Below are 20,246 nucleotides of genomic sequence, written 5' to 3'. Positions count from 1 at the left end.
GGTAGAAGAAACCGTCATGCTTCTCATTTTACTTGTAATACTTTTTAATGGGCGCTACAATAGTACAACGATTAGTGTGATGTTATTACAGCTCAGAGTGTCAGAGTTTGGAGTTCAATCCTGGTGCTCTCTATAAGAAGTTTGTATGTCCTCCCTGTGTAATGCATGGGTTTTCTCTCACAGTCTCAAGATATACCAGTAAGAGGTCAATTGTTCAGTGCAAATTGTCCTGTGATTAGGCTAGGGCTATTACAGGGTTCGCTGATAACACAGCTCAAAGGGCCATAAGGGCCTATTCCATGATGTATCTCAAAATAAATAAATGTAGATAAATAGACAATATTCACATATAGAATTTGCAAGGTCAATATTTGTTACCTATTACTAATTGTCATTGACAAGATGGGGAGAGCAGTCCTCTTGAACAAGCACAATTGTTCTGAGATTTTAAATCAGTAATAAGAAATACTGAAGAATTCCAAATTAAGATAATACATGACTTAGAGAAACAAATACAAGTGAAGGTTTATGATACCTGACCCTCTGAGAAATAGACTACAGTGGGGGAGAGATTGTTAAAGAAACCCTAGCAAGTTGCTGCATTGTAATTTGCAGATGGTACACAATAAAAAAAACTGCTGCACCACTGGTGGAAGTATTGAATGCTCATGCTGGTGGATAGATGGGGTGCTTTGTGAGAGAGAGGTCCCAGCTCCTTGAGTGTCTTTGTAACTACATTCCGCCGAGCAAATGAGCAGCAATTTATACTCCTGAGACATGTTCCATAGATAATGGAGACTTCAGGGATGTAGATTGAGACAACCAAATGAAATCCAGTCTCTAATTTACTAATGTAGCAGTAATCCATTTACATTTATGGTCAATAATAGTCTTAGTGATGGGAACAGGGACTAGCTGATGGTTCTTTCAGTTTAATGTCAAGTAGAGGTACTTAAGTCCCTCTTTGAAGATGTCAAAGACTGGCAATTGTACAATATGAATGTTACTTGCCACTTACTAATCTGTGCCTGAGCAATACTGTTTCCCCAACTTCACTATCTGAGGAATCATGCATGTAATTGACTAGTTCACAAACGTCAAACATCTCCACTGCTGAGGCAGTGATGGAGCTTGACAATAAAAGCAAAACAGCTTTCATTATGTTACAATGAACTTTCATGTCTCTGTAACTTGTCTCTCTTTCTGATCATTTCAGATAAGGCTATTTAGCTTGAATAGCATAGCAAATTCCAACTTACGAAGTGTATTTAGTGTAGCTCAAGTTAAAAAAGAACAGCAAATCAGAAAGTTGTACAAACATAATTAATGTTTAAGAATTAAGTGGTTGATTCATCCTCCATTCTCAACCACTCTTATTAATAAAACCTGGGCTAAATTGCAAGAATGTCCTTTTAATCCAATTTGCTGTTAATATACACACAGTGGCCACTTCATTAGGTACAATAGTGGAGCCCAATCTGGACTTCTGCTGCAATAGCCCATCCACTTCAAAGTTTGATATGCTGTGCATTCAGAGATGTTCTTCTGCATATCACTGTTGTAATGCACGGTTATTTGAGTTACTATCATCTTTTTGTCTACTTGAACCAGTCTGGCTATTCTCCCCGGACCTTTCTGATTACAAGGCATTATCAGCCACAGAGCTGCTGCTCATTGTATATTTTTTTGTTTTTTTGCACCATTCTCTGTAAACTCTAGAGACTGCTGTGTGTGAATATCCCAGGAAATGAGCAGTTTCTGAGATACTCAAACCACCCCGTCTGGCACCAACAACCATTCCATGGTCAAAGTCACTTAGATCGCATTTCTTCCCAATTCTGATGTTTGGTCTGAACAACAACTAAACCTCCTGACCAATTCCACGTGCTTTTATGCATTGAGTTTCAGCCACATGACTGGCTAATCAGATATTTGCATCAATGAGGTGTACAGGTGTTCCTAATAAAGAAGCCACTGAGTGTAGAACCACGTTCCAATGTATTTCGCTTTTATTAAAGTAGGTTTTCATGGTTATTTACTGTGATATTGATACCTTCAGGGATGCCTGGAATGAGACAGCATCTCAAATAACACCCTAATATCTTACAACTCATCGGTACCCAAGAACCTTCAAGTATAGGCTAATCCACACAGACATATTAAACAAGATAATCACTGCACTCTCTGACATTCTAACAGCAACTTACTAATATTGGGGGTTACAATGGCAACTGGGTTCAAGTAAGTAAGCTTCATGTTTTGAGCCAGAGTCCTTGCATAGATCCCAAGTTGTTCCATCAGGCGAGCAATCCCTTGTTCTGTCTGCTGAAGTGCGTTCCAATGTTCTCTGTTTTCTAGATCTAGAGCAGCACTTCCTGCTTGAAGGAGATTCTAAAACATTAAATAGGATCATCATGATACTTGGCATATCCAAACAGTATCTGACATTGGCTTTCAATACTGCTGTTACTTTCAACATAACCTGCCAATTATAAAATTATTTTTGCTGTGATTTGATCAAGCAATAAGGTAATCTATACAAAGCATTGATTCTGTGCAACATAAATAAAAACTTTTTGATGATATGGGTTCAGTCTATCTGCACTTGCAAAATTATAAAGATCATCTGAAGGTAATTCCAAAACAAGCTGATATGAAATAGGGAGAGAACAACTAATTTTCCAAAATGGTTTCAATCAAATGGCATTGGCCCAGATTTTATTGGGGTAGAATCATTATCACATTTTATTAGACTTATAGGTACAAGTTCCAGATATTTTTCAATTCAGCAAAATCTCATAATGGTACGGAAGAGAATGATAGGCTATCTGGTGAATAATAGGATTAGAATACTAAACAGCAACAGCATTGATAAATAAACAAAATCCTAATGGGGGATAAATTGGAGTCAGCATGGAACATAGAACACAATAGCGCAGTGCAGGTCCAGGGTTCTATAGAGTTCCAACATTACCTCGAGGCTCTTGAAATCAATCTCCTGACGAATAAAGATCAACACACCACACACCCGCAAGACCATCCTATTAATTTGCATGGTAACTTTGAGGGATCTATGGAAGTCAGTGAATTCAGTGCCAAGTCAGAAAGAATGTGGGGCCAAATGAAACAGATTCAGCAAAGAAGATGAAACAATTATCTTAGCAACATAAATGAGAAATTTACAGTAGGTTTTCATAGCTTAAGACCAAGGAGATTACAAACTTAGATTTAAAAATTAACATGTGACCTAAATTCAACTTCTGTTTCCTTGTAATAATAGAAGCTACTAATGAATTTTGACAAGTCTCTGAATGCATAAGTCTGAAGTCTTAGACTTGACAAACATGAAAGCAGTTTTAATGTATTCTCAGTTCCATTTAATATAAGAACACGAATACAAGTAAAAATTAACCATTTGGCATCTCAGGCTTGTCCTTCCATTCAAGAAGATCTTGGCTGATCTTCAAACTCATGTAACAGTCATCTACCTGTTCAACATATGTCATGATTTTAATATCCAGAAATATATAGATCTTTGTAATGCAATCAACTCTCTATGATAGAGAATTCCAAAGATACACCCTCCTTTGAGTGAAGGCATTTCTCTTCATTTCAGTCCTTAATAATTTCATCATTATCATCATCAGGTGCCGTGCCCAGTTTGAGCTTTGACTGCCATGGCCACACACTCCTGTTTCGGGTCAAGTGGATCAATTCACTGGTATTCATTTCCAGTTCTCTGGCTGCTGTCTCCATCATCATTTGCCTTTGCCTTCCTCTTGTTTTCTTCCCTTCAATCTTTCCCCTAATTACCATGCATTCTAACTCCTCTTTCCTAATCACATGTCCAATGTCCTTAATAGTTCACTCATTCTTTTGAGAGTATGACCTTTAGTTCTGGACTCATTCAGAGGAAAACTTCTCTGTTTCCAAAACCACCCCCTACAAGCCCAATAAAACACTAAAAACAACTGAAACCTTAACAGAGGTTAAAACTTGGTGCCATCTTGAATTACTTGGCAACCTACTAAATTCAAGTGCCTTAGGTAAAAATTAAAAGGTTTCAATAAAATTAGATACATTGAGAAGGTATTCAAGTAACTGTGATTACTGTAATTTGAATAGCTGCAAGTCATGAAATACATGCAATCAAATTGTGAGATTATTCAAGTTCTTTAGTTGCTGTCACTATACCAGGGGAGATATATGATGAACTTTAATGTATTAGATATATGAAGTGAAATGGTCAAGTGGTTCACTGAATCAAATGCTCACATGTAGAATCTTGTCACGTTACATGTGGAATGATTATTTTCTAACTTGGGCTTCAAATTGACTGTGTGGTTAAGAAGGCATACGGAGCATTGGCTTTCATCAACCACATCAGCCGTGGGATTGAGTTTAAGAGCTGAGAGGTAATGTTATGGCTTTATAGGACCCCGGTTAGACCCCACTTGGAGTACTGTGCTCAGTTCTGGCCGCCTCACTACAGGAAAAATGTGGAAACTATAGAAAGGATGCAGAGGAGATTTACAAGGATGTTGCCTGGATTGGGGAGTATGTCCTATGAGAATAGGTTGAGTGAACTTGGCCTTTTCTCCTTGGAGCGAAGGAGGATGAGAGTTGACCTGATAGAGGTGTACAAGATGATGAAAGGCATTGATTGTATGGTTAGCCAGAGGCTTTTTCCCAGGGCTGAAATGGCTAACACGAGAAGGCACGGTTTTAAGGTGCTTGGAAGTAGTTACAAAGGAGATGTCAGGGGCAAGTTTGTTGTTTTTTTAAACGCAGAGTGTGGTGAGTGTGTGGAATGAGCTGTCCGAGACGGTGGAGGTGGATACAATAGAGTCTTCTGAGAGACTCCTGGATAGGTACATGGAGCTTAGAAAAATAGAGGGCTATGGGTAATCCCAGGTAATTTCTAAAGTAAGTAAATGTGCGGCACAGCATTGTGAGCCGAAGGGGCTGTAATGTGCTGTAGGTTTTCTATATTTAGATTCTCCCTGTATTAGTCAAGCCCCCTGAAGAATTTTGTGCATTTCAACAAGGTCACATCTAAGTTCTAAGTTTGAAATAGAGGACCAGTCCCACTCAACCTCTTATCTATGACAGACCCATTGTCCAGGAATAGTGTGATTAATCTTCACTGAATTCCTTCTCTTGTAAATACAGCCTTTGTTAGGTAAAAGAATCAAACATGTACAATTATACTGTGGTTTTTAATAAGGCATACTTACAGGTGTAGCAACAAACAATCTGCTGGAAGAACTTAGTGGGTCAATCAGTGGAAGGAAAGAAAACTGTTGACTTTATGCGTCAAATCCCCAAGATTTTCCAGCAGAGCATTTATTGCTTCATATTCCAGCATCTGCAGTCTCTTGTGTTACATTTGTGTTCAACTTCTTAAGCAATAAAGACCCCAAATCTCCCATCATTTAAAAATACTCAGTATTTTTATTTTTAAAACCAATGTAGATAACCTCATTTTTTTCAACATTGCACTCCATTTGCAATGTTGTTGTCCTCTCATTTATCTTTTGTTCTTTTCTGCTTTCCCTTCCCTCTTCAATTCCCCATTCTGGCCTCTTACCTCTTCTCTTCACCTTGGTGCCCCTACTTCTTCCCTTTCTCACATGGTCCAATCTCCTTTCCTATCAGATTCATTCTTCTCTAGCCCTTTGCCCTTCCCACCCACCTTCACCCATCAACTTCTAGTGTGTACTTCTTTCCCTCTCACCACCTTCTTATTCTGGCATCTTCTCTATTCCTTTCCAGTCCCGATGAAGGGTTGTAGCCTGAAACATCAGCTGTTCATTCATTTCTATAGATGTTGCCTATCCTGCTGAGTTGTTCGAGCATTTTGGGTGTCTTTTTTCACTCTCACTTATCTTGTCTAAATTCCTCTGAAGTCCCTTTTGATCTGTTTTTCTACTCAGACTTTGAACATTGTTTACTTCATGCCATCAGCAATACTATGTGGTGTTCTCAAGCAAAGTATCACTATACATAGGAGTAGTTGTGGCTGAAGGAGAGACAGTATCACAGTATGCCAATCTGAGAAGCACTAGTGCATTCGTTTTCTTTCTGCTAACCAAATCACGATAGTATATTGCTCCTGATTTCATGTGTGTGTGACCTTATCAAAATCCTTCTGAAAATTAATATGTACATATCCACTGTTCTCATGTGCTTTACTAGATACATCAAAGAACTCCAATAGTCAAGGACTTCTTTTTCATGTTCATGTTCATCCATGTTCATGCTGCAATTCATATTATTATCATTAATTATAGATGTTATATTGTTTTATTATAGATTCCCTCCTTTCAATATTAGTCTAACAAGTTCTCAGTTTTTCTCTACTTCCTTTCTTAAGCATTGTGGTCATATGAGCTTCCTTCCAATCTGCAAAAACCACTCCAGAACCTACAGAATTTGTAATCAGAATTACAAAAATGGTAAATATAGCCACCTCCTTCAAATCTATGGAATGTTCTTTGCTAGGTCCAGATGATTTATAATTTTTCAGGCTCATTGAATTTCCCAGAGCTACTTCTTTCCTGATGCTTTTATCTTTTAACCCCTCATTTGCACTGGAACCATGGTTCTTCATTACTTCTGGGTGCTTTTTTTGTATCTTCTGTGAAATTAGGCACAAAGTATTATTTAAAATCCTTTGTCATCTCCATAACAAACTTTCCAATTCTATCTCTAAGAGACCTATATTCGCAATAGTTTTATTTTCCTTTTTTGAAAAACTATGAAAGTTCTTACAGTCTGCTTTTGTTTCTCATTTATTTTCTTTCTGCATTCTATTCTGTATATTTTCAATCCTCAGATTGCTTTTCCTAAGAATCTCATAACATTTCCAATATATTTAAGAATATATGTTTTATTTATCTGAAATCCACGGTTGTAACACTTCCAATGTGTTTCTGTACCTTGAAGGAATGTATATTTGTTGCCAACTATGTATTATTTCTTTAAATGCTGGTCATTGCAAGTCCACTATCACACTTCTTTAATGTAGTTTAATGGCAGTTGGAGCCATGAGTCAGAGGTTGCTCCCCTTGTGTGGAAGGACTGAGTTTGAACTGTCGCTCTCCTCAATGCAGACACAGGATGTTATTGAGATTGTGGACTGTATGTTATTGTGGACTGTAGCTTATATGGTCTCCTTCAGTTTTCTGTGTTTTCTTTCTTGTTGCCATTTTACTAGAGGGCAATTACTTAGTTTTTGTGTGAGGGAGGGGTTGAGACTTTGTGGTCTGATTTTCTTGTTGGTGTTTTTCAGAGTGGGTGATCTATTTGTGTGTGAGCAAGGCCGACAGGGTGTTTGGAGTTTGATATTATTGTCACTGTTTTTTTTGCATGGGAGGTGGGTTGGGGGTTAGGGGTTTAATGTTCTAGCTGCTGTTTTTTGGGAAGGCAATCTGTTAGTTCTGTGTGAAGGAGTTGTTGGAGGGTGGGGGTTGTGAATTTTGTTTCTTTTTCTTTCTTGTTCGTGAACAGGGAGTTGATGTCTTTTCTTTCAACAGCTTCCATGGTTTTTCTGTATTCCATGGCTATCTGGAGAAGATGAATCTCAGAGTTATATTCTGGATACATACTTTGATAACAAAATGAACCTCTGAACTAATTATAAAACCCTTCCAGCCAACCCCTCAATCTTCAAAGTTTCCTCTGTACTGGCTGAAGCATTCATTTTAGATGGATTTGTATCACTTACAAGCTTTTATGCTAACAGCAAACTACTTCTGTCAAAAAAATTGTCATGAACAATCATAGTCATAGAAAAAGACCATGATCACCTACATCATCTGACATGGCACATAACAAATGAACAAGCTTCTATGTTATTCAATGTTCACCTTTTACTCAAAGCATTTTTACAAGATATTTAATGTTTCATAGTGCTAAATTTAAAATAGCTTGTTCCCTAATTAATTTGTCAACATAATGATCTGGCAGACTGAATGGGCCAAATGGCCTACTTCTATGGTCTTATGGAAATCCACCTGATATACATTCCAGCAATTCGGCCTCTGCATTACTTGTAATAATGTGATTTGTCAGTCTATGTGAGTCCACAATGCTGAACTGACTCTGCAGCCTTACTTTCAAGGACCCTACAACTCATATTCTCAGTATTACTTATTGATTTGCTTTCCTTTGCACAATGGTTGTTCATCACCTTTTATGTATAGTTTTTCATACATTCTATTGTATTTCTTTATTTTCCTGTAAATGCTTGCAAAAAATGAATCTCAGTGTATGGTGACATACTTTGATAATAAATTCACTTTGATTTTGACCATATGTAACTTACTCCTGTTACATTCATGTTATTTCTTTTCATTTATTGTCCCCTCATGACTATCCAGAAGCCTATAACCAACTCACAAAGTTTTACTCCCTGTTGTTAACTCAAATTCTGAACCACGATCTGCTGTTACAAGATCCTTTCTTGATCTTGTATTGAGCCCACAACTTTTTAGCTGCTGCACAGAGCCGATCCTTTCTATCTTCAATACTTGAAATTAATGTAGAATCATAGAACAGTACAGGCCAACTCATCTACTTCAGCTAGTGAGCACCCTTTCAAAACCTATTTGGGCCATAGCCTCCGTGCCCAAACAATTGAGCTACTTATTCAGACACTTCTTTAGTGCAGCCAGTCACCCAACTTCAACTACTACCCTCAGATAGTGCATTCCAGGTACTTACTACACTCTGGGTGAAGGTGGTCCCCATCATAACCTCCCTGAAACTCTGCTCGCTTAACCTAAACCTATGTCTGCTGTTTATTTTCCTAGCCCTACCTATACCCCCTACAATGTCTTGTCAACACAAAATCACCTCTCAACTACATTTAAGAGCATGTAAATCCAGTTTCATCGATACTTAGAATTAAGCCTTGGAATTTCTGATACATTTTCATTACCCTTTCTCCAATATGTGCTTCATTAGAAGTGGCTTCCAGATCTTACTTAACACACTTTTATTTTGTTCTATTTGTGTTCTTTCTTATAAATTGTGCTTAATTTATGCCTTTCTTGTGTGTACTGCATATAAAACTTGAAACCTCTTTTTATAATACTGTTTACATTGTAAATATATGCTGGTATTTGTGTATTTATGCACATTTTATTCCATATTTGTACTCTATCTTTATTTTATTTCAATTCTTTATAATTTAAAATATTTGTATCTTGATTTTTGTTGCCTGTCGCATTGACCATTGTTAATTGATGATTGTAGTTGATGATACACCCATTGTTGGCAGAATCTCAGATGGAGATGAGAGGGCACACAGGAGTGAGATATACCAGCTAGCTGAGTGGTGCTATAACAACAACCTTGTACTCAACATCAGTAAGACCAAAGAGTTTACTGTGGACTTCAGAAAGGGTAGGACGAGTGAACACGAAAAAATCCTCAGGGGGATCAGAAGTGGAAAGAGTGAGCAATTTCAGGTTCCTGGGTGTCAAGATCTCTGAGGATCTAACATAAAAACAGAAATCTACAGTACATTACAGGCCCTTCAGCCCACAATGGCATGCTGACCATGTAACCTACTCTGGAAACTGCCTAGAATTTCCCTGACCACATGGCCTTTCTAAGCTCTATATACCTATCTAAGAGTCTCTTAAAAGACCCTATTGTATCCACCTCCACCACTGTCGCTGGCAGTGCGTTCCACAAACCCACCCCTCTGTGTGGAAAAACTTACCTCTGACATCCCCCTTGTACCTATTTCCAAGAACCTCAAAACATAGGTTGGCATGGCAACTGATTGCCCATGACCAGAAGAAGCTGCAGTGAGTTGACAACACAGCTGAGCACATGACGGAAACCAGCCTTTTCTCCGTGATCTCTGTGCATACTTCTTGCTGCCTCAGGAGTGCAGCCAACATAATCAAAAACTCTCATTTGGACATTCTCCCTTCTTTTCTCTTCCACTGAAGGTAAAAAATCCTGAAAACACATACTACAGGCTCAGGGACAGCTTCTATCCTGCTGTTCTAAGATGACTGAATAGCTCCCTAGGATGATTAGATGGACTTTTGACCTCAGAATCTAACTCTCTATGATTTTGCACATTATTGTCTACCTGCTCTGCACTTTGTAGCTGTTACACTTTATTCTGCATTCAGTTATTGTTTACCTTGCACTACCTCAACAGTTTTCACTGGACATTGTAATACTTGATGAAAATAATAATAAAATAAAATAACAATAAAGAATCCAGTTTGGGTGGTGCTCTGGTCACCATCTGTTCTCCATGTTAGGGGTGGTTGAAACTAAAACTAAAAGCAATATCCTTTCACTTTAGAATTGGAGAGACGTCACTGGAATGGAATGATATGGCGCTGCCTGGAGTTACTGCTGGACATGACAGTAAGCAACCACTAATGGTACCCTGCTGAATCAGTGGGTAGGCACTGGGGAAACCCAAAAAAGACACTGCCAGAGTTCACAGTAACCCACCAACAGCAAAGGCTGCGACTGCTGCAAGTGTTTCTCAAGGGGGCAGTCCTCTTAAAACTGACACCACTCAAGCAATTGAGAGAAGACAGACATGAACCAGTCACTAGAAGTAAACATTCATAATGTGTGTGTATTATTGTGTAATGAAACTCGAGACTGATATGACAGGACACAGGGACAAACTTCATAAGTTATGCAGTAATACCTATGTAAATCTTCAGAAAGCCACAATACTAAACACCAATAGAAATGTCCAGAAGTTCCTAGCAATTGACAAATAAGTGTGCTTGGCTATGCCTGTACCTCAGGTTTTACCAGCTTAAGCTGAGAAAAAATAAATAGTAATAATAATTTATCCTACATACTGTGCAAGATATTGAAATCTGCCAGAAGTTGGCTTTGTTATATCAAAATTTTTGAAATCTAAAAATATACAACTCTGCAAAAGACAAATTAAATTGTTACTGTTATGTTAGCAAACTGAGTTTGAATGATGCCCCTGTTTACCTTCAGATGATTTTGATTAGGCTTGCGCTATATTGAACTTGTACATTATGGGTCACAGTTTCTACTCTTTTTCTCCTACAAGCTGAACCTAATTACATTTTGGAACATGCTCACTAAATCTTCACACCAATTTTTCCCAATGGTTTCCATTGATAAGAGTGACACATGGGCACAGTCAAGAAAAAACACAGACAGTGCCTCCATGGGCTACACCTGTACATTATTTACCAAGTGGTGCAAAAACATAAATGAATTTGGCAGTAACTCCAAGTCCTTTCCCACGTACACTCATAAAGCTCTCTTCACGTGAAGAGCCAGAAGGGCCTATTCTGTGCTGTATCTCAAAATAAACAAAACTAAATAAATAAACCATCAGTACTATCAACTCAGATCTCATTGGAGCTAATGCTTGCTCTCATCCATAATACATTATTATTCTCCTAACTTCAATGAGCAGATTATTATTGAGAACAGTCTTCTGTTGTCAGATTTGTACAATGCCAGATGGCGTTAAACTGTTCACCTTTATGTGCTCTGTACAGAAACAAGAATTGAAACAAAGCGAGGCAGACATTATTATTACACCAGATAGGAATAAATTGTTGCCTTTTACCTGGTGTTCAGTGTACCTGATTAAGAGTTGGCAATGACTTAAGCAAATTATTGTATTGTGCCTCCTATTCAACTTATCCTTGCGATTTTTACCTCAGTAAAGTGTACATCCTGTGTCGCTGTAAGATTAAATCCACGCTGAGTGCATTCAAATCCCAGCATCTTCAAGAGGAGTCTGTATGTAATGTAGATGTCATTCCCAAAGTAATGGTCCATCTCCTCTGTGACTGTCCTTATACGTCGAGCTAGTTTCTTTGCCTCTATAGTATTTAGTTCAGTTTTATTCCTTTCCAAACTTGCAAGCTTTCGACATATAGAAGGAAACAAAGGCAAACTTCAGTGTCGCAGAAATTGCACTATGCGTATAGATAAAATTAAACAAAATTAGCTGCTGGATTACCAGAATTGAGGAACAAATACAAATTTTCATCTTCTCATAGTGGTTAGGTATTCACATTTTTCAGAGAGCTGCTAAATTACATATATAATTCATCAATAGCCATTCATCTCACAGGGTGGCACTGTAGAGTGGTGCACTACTTTATAGCACCAGCAATCACTGATCAGATTTCAATTCCTGCCACTGCCCGTAAGGAGTGTGTGCATACTTCCTTCAGGTGCTCTGGTTTCCTCCCACATTCCAAAGATTTAAGGTTAGGGTTAGTGAGTTGTGGGCATGCTATGTTGTCATCAAAAATGTGACGAGACTTGCAGGTTGCCCAGTACAATTCTCACTGATTTTATTTGGTGCAAATGACGCACTTCACTGTACATATCAAAGTACATGTGGCAAATAAAAAGCTAATCTTTAATCTTTTACTCTCATGGTTTAGAAATTCAAAATATTATGCTTCACAAAAACCTCCATCTTTAAATCAAGCAAAACTGGACCTGTTTTAGCTGGAAGAGATGCTGCTGAAATACAGTAGGTGGCTGTTTTATACAGCACATGGAACAGTACAGCACTGCACAGGTACAGGCCCCTTGGCCAATGATATCTGTGCCAGCATAATGTTAATCCAAGCTGCCATGCACATGATAGTTATCCTTTGATTCCTTGCCTGTCTATGTACCTGTCTGAATGCAATACGCAGATTTGTAATAGTGTAATTAGAAGTTTAGCCAAAAGTATTTTTAAGTTGATTATTTTATAAAATGGATAGAATAGAGCGTGAAATGCAGCAACAGAGTTTTTAAAAGAGTACTTACATTCTCTGCTAGTTGCGTGAAGGGTGGAGATGTACAGTTAAATAGATCTGGCTCCAACCAGCCTTGCTCCTCCCCACAGTGTCGAATTGCAGTGCCTGAAGACAGTAAAATTGTAAGGTCAGTACCTGGGAAAGTCAGGCTTTATTCAAACTTCTACACCAAGCCAAGCAAAGTGTCAATAATCCAGCAGTGAGCAGAACAACTTACCACCAGCCCGCATCTCTGCAAAGCAAGGAAAAAGAGGGGAAAAATACAAGTCAAGATCATAAAAAGAAAAAAATAAAAGAATGGAAATCTACACACTCAAACAATGTATAGAGAGAGGCTAAAGATTGGCCCAAAGCAAGACTTTAAAACTAAAGATACATTTAGAATTCTTTCGTTCACATGGAGAAGAAAAATACCACAAGCTTATAAAAGAGATGAAATATGAAGCCGTTCTGTTTAGCATTAATATTGAATCAAAACAACTCATGGGCATCAATGGTGGTAAGAAGGCATTCTGATGTCAAATATGCATTTTTTGAGAGAGGCAGAAGAGTGGAAAAGTACCAAAAAGGGTAGTGATTGACAGAATTAAGGGTTAGACAGTAAAAAACCTACACATGTGAATAGGCACGTGTGCTTGTATGACAAATAAAATGAATCAAATATGGTCAAGACCTTCCCAAATTGAGTTTGAAATAAGTACTAAAACTACTGACTGGTGAACTAGGAAGCTGGGATATGTTTATGAGGTATTTGTTTCACATCTGTCTTTACCTTAAAACAAAATCTGTATCCAAGACCACAAACACAACTCCAGTCAATGTCAATTTTTAAGCATCTCGTTAAAATCTGACTGATTAGTCAAAATATTGGGAACTTGCTTTTTCAAATTCTCTGGGCATACCAAGCTCATATTGACAAGATGATAAAGTAAAAATAAAAAAGCAAAAACTGGATCATGCTGCTTGGACTTTAGGGGACTAACTACCTAGCCTTGCTAAAGAAAATTTGTCCAGAGCCATTGATAAAAGTCTAAACTGAATCAAACATTTCTCACTTTTCATTGATGCAAATTATGATCTCTTGATATGTAAACCTGAATCCATTACTTTTGAGTGAATAGTAGATAGACTCTCAATATTAGCTGACAGTGTTTCAAATTCACTGTTATATGTCAGATTACCTACTCTTCAATGGGGAATCAGCTCGTTGAGGACTTTAAAGGTGTCCAGGGAAGCGGTGCAAAACAAGTGAGAGTGAATCAGAAGCAGTTATGTGTCAGTTCACTTATACATTGGTTTCAATGGAATGAAAATTAGGCAGAGAGCAAAATAAGAAAGTGATTCAGTAACTTTCATCAGCTACCACAAATTCATGTCACTAAGTGATTCTCAAAAGAAGCTTGTGCTGTTATCTGCACCTGTAATAGATTCACATTATGTTCACAAATAGCAACTGTTTTATAAATAACTAATAGGTATTTTGTTAAACTTTAACTGGTCAAATCCTTTGCAGTTAGTCTTAGTTTGCCTTTTGCATATATTTTTACTTCAATAGTTAGCTTGGATTTGGACTTAAGTCTGTAGCTATTAAGAATATCCTTAACACAAATAGTGGGTTGAAAATATACTTGGTAATATTACTATTTACAAATTTTGAATGATGAGAAGAACATTACAACAAAGCATTTTATATTACAATAAAATGATAGTAAGAACACAAATCAGTGAAAGTATTTTTATGGACAGAACTTTGTTAGGAGTTTGATCTATGAACATTCAGTTCCATACTGAAGGTGTGCACCCTTTCTCTACAAACAGATTCTAACGCAGTTGTATTAAGCAACATTTATATCCCAATTTACTTATCTTTAATAAATTGATCTTTTAGTTTCAAATATTTTCTGTTATCACTGACAAGGTGAAGGAGATAATGGGCTACTGAACCTCTATTAAGCTTCCATTCACATTATTCATGCAGCATTATGTCTGCATGCATAACAGCTTGGTATGACAAATGTTCTGCTGGTGACGGCATAAAACTGCAGAGCTGTTGACACAGCTCATCTCAGGAACCAGCCTCCTTTCTATGGACTCTGACCATACTTCTTCCTGCCTCAGTAAAGCAGCCAGGATAATCAAAGAGCCTCATCCACATTGGGCATTGCCTCTTCTCCCTTCAGGCAGAAGATAAAAAGGCCTGAAAGCATGTACCGCCAGACTCAAGGACAGCTTCTAACCTGCTGTTATCAGATTACTGAACAGACCTCTAATACAGTGAGATGGTCTCAAAATCTACCTTGTTATGATCTTGAACTTTATTGTTTACTTACCCTTTAGGTAGCTTTTACTCTACTACATTGTTATTGTTTTACCTTATTCTAGTTCAATAATTTGATCTGTCTAAACAGGTATGCATGATAAGTTTTACACTGTATACATGCAACAATAATACACCAATGCCAATAATAAGGGCATTTTCTTTCCAATAAGAACATACACAAAATGCTGGAGGAACTCGGGCATTTCCTGACGAAGGGTCTCAGCTCAAAACATTACTCTTTATTTCTCTCCATAAATACTGCCTGACAGGATGAGTTCCTCCAGCATTTTGAGTGTGTTACTCTGGATTTCCAGCACCTGCAGAAACTTGTGTTCATGTGTTTTTCCTGTAGTTTATGGATGAACAGACCACAGGTCTGACACGAAGGAAAATGTCATGGTAAAGCAACGGAATAGTCACTCACCAAAGGACCCTTTAGGACACGTTACACCTGCTTGGAGACCAAATTTTGTTCGTGGCCACCAAATACCAGCCTTGAGTGATTTGGGGCATCCATCATATATCACTAGAAAAGATAAACACATTGAATATGCAAATAACTTAGTTAAATCAGTTTATGTTTTTTATGCTGCAGCAGTTAATCACTTCACACAGCTCACAACTTTTCTACACAACCACGATGATTGGAGTTATACAGTATTTTCCTGGAATGAGGCATTTCAACCACAATGATTATAAATGGGTGTCTTCAACAATGAGTAAAGTAATGAAGTAGCAAATAATTACATTAAAAAAATCAGTTTCTGATGTGATTTGTTACAACCCAGAATCAGTCTTATCAGTGAGGCCTGCTAATGGCCATCAAAATGGCATTTTAATAGGATAAAAACTCTATGTATTAATTATTTGACTAAACAAATCTCTTTCAACTCTTACAAATTAGTTTTTCAAGAGTGGGTGCAGCATCCCTTCAGTAGCTGAATGACAGATAGTTACTTCCTTCCAATGGGAAAATTAGAATTTCATTGCAATGCTTCCATGTGGATAAAATATGTTCATATTAGCATGGAGAAAAAGACACTTGTTCACTAGCTTTGGCAAGGATAATTATGAAAAATATTCATCTTTTCTGCAACTAACGTAATTTATAGCAGGACGCAGGCATTACTGTTAAGAGTAAATGCTCCAATGTTTGATATAAAATCATTCTGGAATTATCAGCAATTAAATGAAAAATAATCATTGCTTCAGATTGGTGACTTTCACCAGAACTGGCAAGTTTAAAGCTGCTGAGGAAGGAAAGTGATAGGAGAAAAAGAAATGATTGACACAAATGTAGTGAACTCCGAGAAGATATAACAATACACACAAAATGCTGCAGGAACGCAGCAGGCCAGTTAGCATCTGTGGAAAAAAAAATAGTCGACATCTCAGGCTAAAATGCCAACTGTACTTTTTTTTTCCATTGATGCTGCCTGGCCTGCTGAGTTCCTCCACCATTTTGTGTGTATTGCTCAGCTTTCCAGTATCTGCAGATGTTTTCTTGCTTGTGATCAGAGAAGATGCAGGCTGAAACAAGAAAAACTTGCTGCATTTGTGAGATATGGAAGACAGCAAATGCTGGCAGACTGAATTAGAGAGGACTAATAAAGCCTGACAGGTCAACCAGTAGACATGAAGAAAGAAACCCCTAGTTTTATCAAAAATAGATATTGGAAAGCTAAAAAATTGCAGATACTGAAAATCTGAAACCAAAACAGAAAATTTAAAAAAACATGGCACCCACAGGAAAGAGCAGAGATAATGCTCCAAAATGATGCCCCACCCACAAATGGTTTCTTAAAACACCATGCCTGCTCCTCTCCTCACAGTTACCTCCCAATCCACCATATATCCACAGCAGTCACTACTCTCACCAATAACGGTCAGTTGTGACACCAACTGGAAAGGAGAAATTCAACAGTCTCAAACATCCAATGTCCAGCCAGAAGATTTGGAACATGTCTAGATAGAAAATTTGTCAAGCTTAGAAGACAAGCAGATCCTGTTGTGTAACAACCTTTCCCAATGTATCATTCCTTAAATAACAAGTTTGTTTTCTAGAAAGTAAACTCCACATTTACCTACATTATATACTGCAACTACCATGCATTTGCTCACTGACTCAAAGTGTCTATATTGGCCTCCACATATTCTGTTCAAAGCTCAAAATCTCACACAATTTCACATCTTCAAAAAGCTTAAAAATAATGCATTTGGTTAACTCACCAACTTTCAACATTATTTGAGTATTTGAGTGCACTGTAGCATTAAACAAGACAAAAGGCACTCGTTACAAAACATGATGTGTTGAGCATCAGTCTATTTCCTCAGAGCACCCTGGACCACACTAACACCTTGTTTGTTAGCAAACTAAACTTTTACTTTGAGTAGTATAAGATACCAATGACCAGCTAAAAATTTAAAATCATCAGCCATTAGTTACATTCACAAAATGCTGCAGGAACTCAACACATCTGGTAGCATCAATGGAAATGAATAAACAGTTGATGTTTTGGGCTGAAACCCTTCATCAGGATCAGAAAGGAAGGGGGAAGAAGCCAGAATAATTAGTGGGTAAGGGAAGAAGTTCAAGTTAGAAGGTGATAGTTGAAGCCAGGTGTTTTGGATAGGGAGGATGAAATAATAAACTGGGAGGTGATAGTGGAAAAGGCAAAGGGTTGGAGAAAAAGAAATTGTGACATTTCACACTTTCTCAAAAAGGACGCTACTTTCATTACTACACTGGTTTGCAGGGTTAACTGAAGTAAAGGAGGAAGAATACAATTTCTTAGTGATATCTTTCCTTGAAGATCCCAAATTAGCTGGCCAGGCTACATTGATTTTAAGAGTATTACAAACCAATCTGACTTCATTATTGTATCTGTTAATAAAGTTTTCACATCATTGTTTCCTATTATAGCTTCATGTTGCATCTTCATTCCAACACAACATCATTTCATATCAAGAGTAGTCATGACCTGATCAATGAACAAACAGAAAATATGTATTGTTAAAAGGTATTGGAGATCATATGAGCTACCCCATCCACCTTTAAGCATTAAACTCGATACAGTTATTTTACTTTTCATCACATAGCTTAAAATATGGTCAGTCTATCTCCTTCCTTAATAGGCTAAGCAAGTGTATCATTGAAGAGTTCAACTAAGAGATGTGGGATACAAATTACAACAGTAGATACTAAAGTTTAGCATATGCAAGTAGATTGGGAAAATCAGGTTGGTGTTCAATCTCAAGAGAAAAAGTTTGTATAATGCCTCTGAGATGTCTTTCAGAGCAGCTTGTGGTCAAGCCCACTAGAGAAAAGGCAATTCTGAATTGGGCATTGTGTAATGAGCTAGATTTGATTAATGAGGTTCAGGCAAAGGAATTTCGAGGAAGCAGTGATCATCGTATGACAGAATCCAGTGCAGTTTGAGCAAGTAAAGCTCAAATGGATGGATCTATCAGTAATACACTTGAGTAAATGTTAATTACAGAGGCACAAGAGAGGAGCTGGCTAAAGCTTCTCTGTTTGAAAGGGGGCACTAAAAGGGATGATGTTTCTGTGTTTCTGGGAGTAATTCAGAAGATCCAGGTTTGATTCATCTGAAAGAAGACAAAGCAAATGGAAGATGAGGCAAACATGGCTGGCAAGGGAAGTCAAAGACAGCATAAAAGCAAAAGAGTGGGCATTCAGAATAGCAAAAACTGTGGGAAGCTAGAGGACTGGGAAGCTTTTAAAATCAGTTGGGGAACTAAAGAAGCAATAAGAGAAAAGATGTAATATGAAAATAAGTTAGCAAATAATATAAGAGAGTATACGTAAGGTTTATTTACAATATATAAAGAGAAAAAGGGTTATGTCCTGCTGAAGGGTTTCAGCCCAAAACGTCAACTGCTAAACAAGATAGGAGCCCAAGGTGTTACAGGAAAAGTACTAGCATGGACAGAAGATTGGCTGACTGGCAGAAAGCAGAGTGGGAATAAATGGAGCCTTTTCTGGTTGGATGCTGGTGATTAGTGATGCTTGTAGGGATTGGTTTTAGGCCTATTACTTTTTGTGTTATAAGTTAATGATCTGGAAGACAGAAACAATGGCTTTGTGGTCAAGTTTGCAGCTGATACAAAGATAGGTGGATGGGTAGTATTGAAGAAGCAGGAAGTTTGAAAAAAGACATGGACAGATTAGGAGAGTGGACAAAAAAGTGGCAAATTGAATAGTGTAAGGAACTGTTTGGTCATGTATAAGGATTAAAGCATGGACTATTTTCTAAATGGGGAGCAAATTAAGAAATCAGAACTGCTACGAAGAGCATTTGATGGTTCTGGGCCTGTATTTGCTAGAGTTTAGAAGAATGAGGGGGAGATCGTGAAACCTACAAAAAGCCTAGATAGAGTCAATGTACAGAGGATGTTTCCAATAGTGGGGGAATCTAGGACCAGAGGGCATAGCCTCAGAATACAAGGGTGCACCTTTAGAACAGAGATGAAAAGGAATTTCTTTAGTCTAAGGGTAGTAAATTTGTGGAATTCATTGCCACAGATAGCTGGGAAGTATACTTAAAGCAGAGGCTGATGTGTACTTAATTTGTAAGGCTGCAATAGGTTATGGGGAGAAAGTTGGAGAATGGGGTTGAGAAGGAAAACAAAGAGGATCCCAAAAGTCTTTCAGAGATTCTGTACAGTATAAAGATTAAAAGTGAGTTGAGAGTGGATATTGGATAGCTGGATAATGATGCTGGAGAGATAATAACAGGGGACAAAGAAATAGAAGATGAACTAAATAAGTATTTTATGTCAGTCTTCATTGCAGAAGACATTTGCAGTTTGCCAGAAATTTAAGAATGTCAGGGGGGAATTAATGTTGTTGCTTTAACTAAGGAGAAGGTGCCTGGGAAGTTGGCAGGTAGATCTGAAGGTAGATACATCAACTGGACCAAAGGAACTGCACCCTAGTGTTCCGAAAGAGGTAGCTGACGGGATTGTGGAGGCATTAGTAATGATCTTTCAAGAATTATTAGATTCAGGAATGGCTCTGGAGGGCTGGAATATTGCAAATGTCACTCCACACTTTGAGGGAGGCAGAAGAAAGGAGCTTGTGGAACAGCTAGCCT

General features: G+C 37.8%; 1 protein-coding gene across 1 annotated transcript in view; it reads right to left on the bottom strand.

Moving 5' to 3' along the window:
• The window catches only part of LOC132377873 (cadherin EGF LAG seven-pass G-type receptor 3-like), a 511,939-nt gene that overhangs the window by 232,853 nt on the left and 258,840 nt on the right, over positions 1-20,246 (bottom strand). The window contains exons 16-19 of the mRNA XM_059944310.1: positions 15,554-15,655; positions 12,820-12,914; positions 11,704-11,913; positions 2,208-2,391 (exon numbers count right to left, since the gene is read on the bottom strand). Of these exons, the coding sequence (XP_059800293.1) occupies positions 2,208-2,391; positions 11,704-11,913; positions 12,820-12,914; positions 15,554-15,655 (591 nt within the window). The remainder of the gene's footprint in view (positions 1-2,207; positions 2,392-11,703; positions 11,914-12,819; positions 12,915-15,553; positions 15,656-20,246) is intronic.

Source organism: Hypanus sabinus, chromosome 19 (genome assembly GCF_030144855.1).
Source record: "Hypanus sabinus isolate sHypSab1 chromosome 19, sHypSab1.hap1, whole genome shotgun sequence".
In the NCBI taxonomy this organism is placed as follows: Eukaryota; Metazoa; Chordata; class Chondrichthyes; order Myliobatiformes; family Dasyatidae; genus Hypanus; species Hypanus sabinus.
Note: the sequence above shows the minus strand (reverse complement) of the source record. Positions and strands in the feature narration are given on the sequence as shown.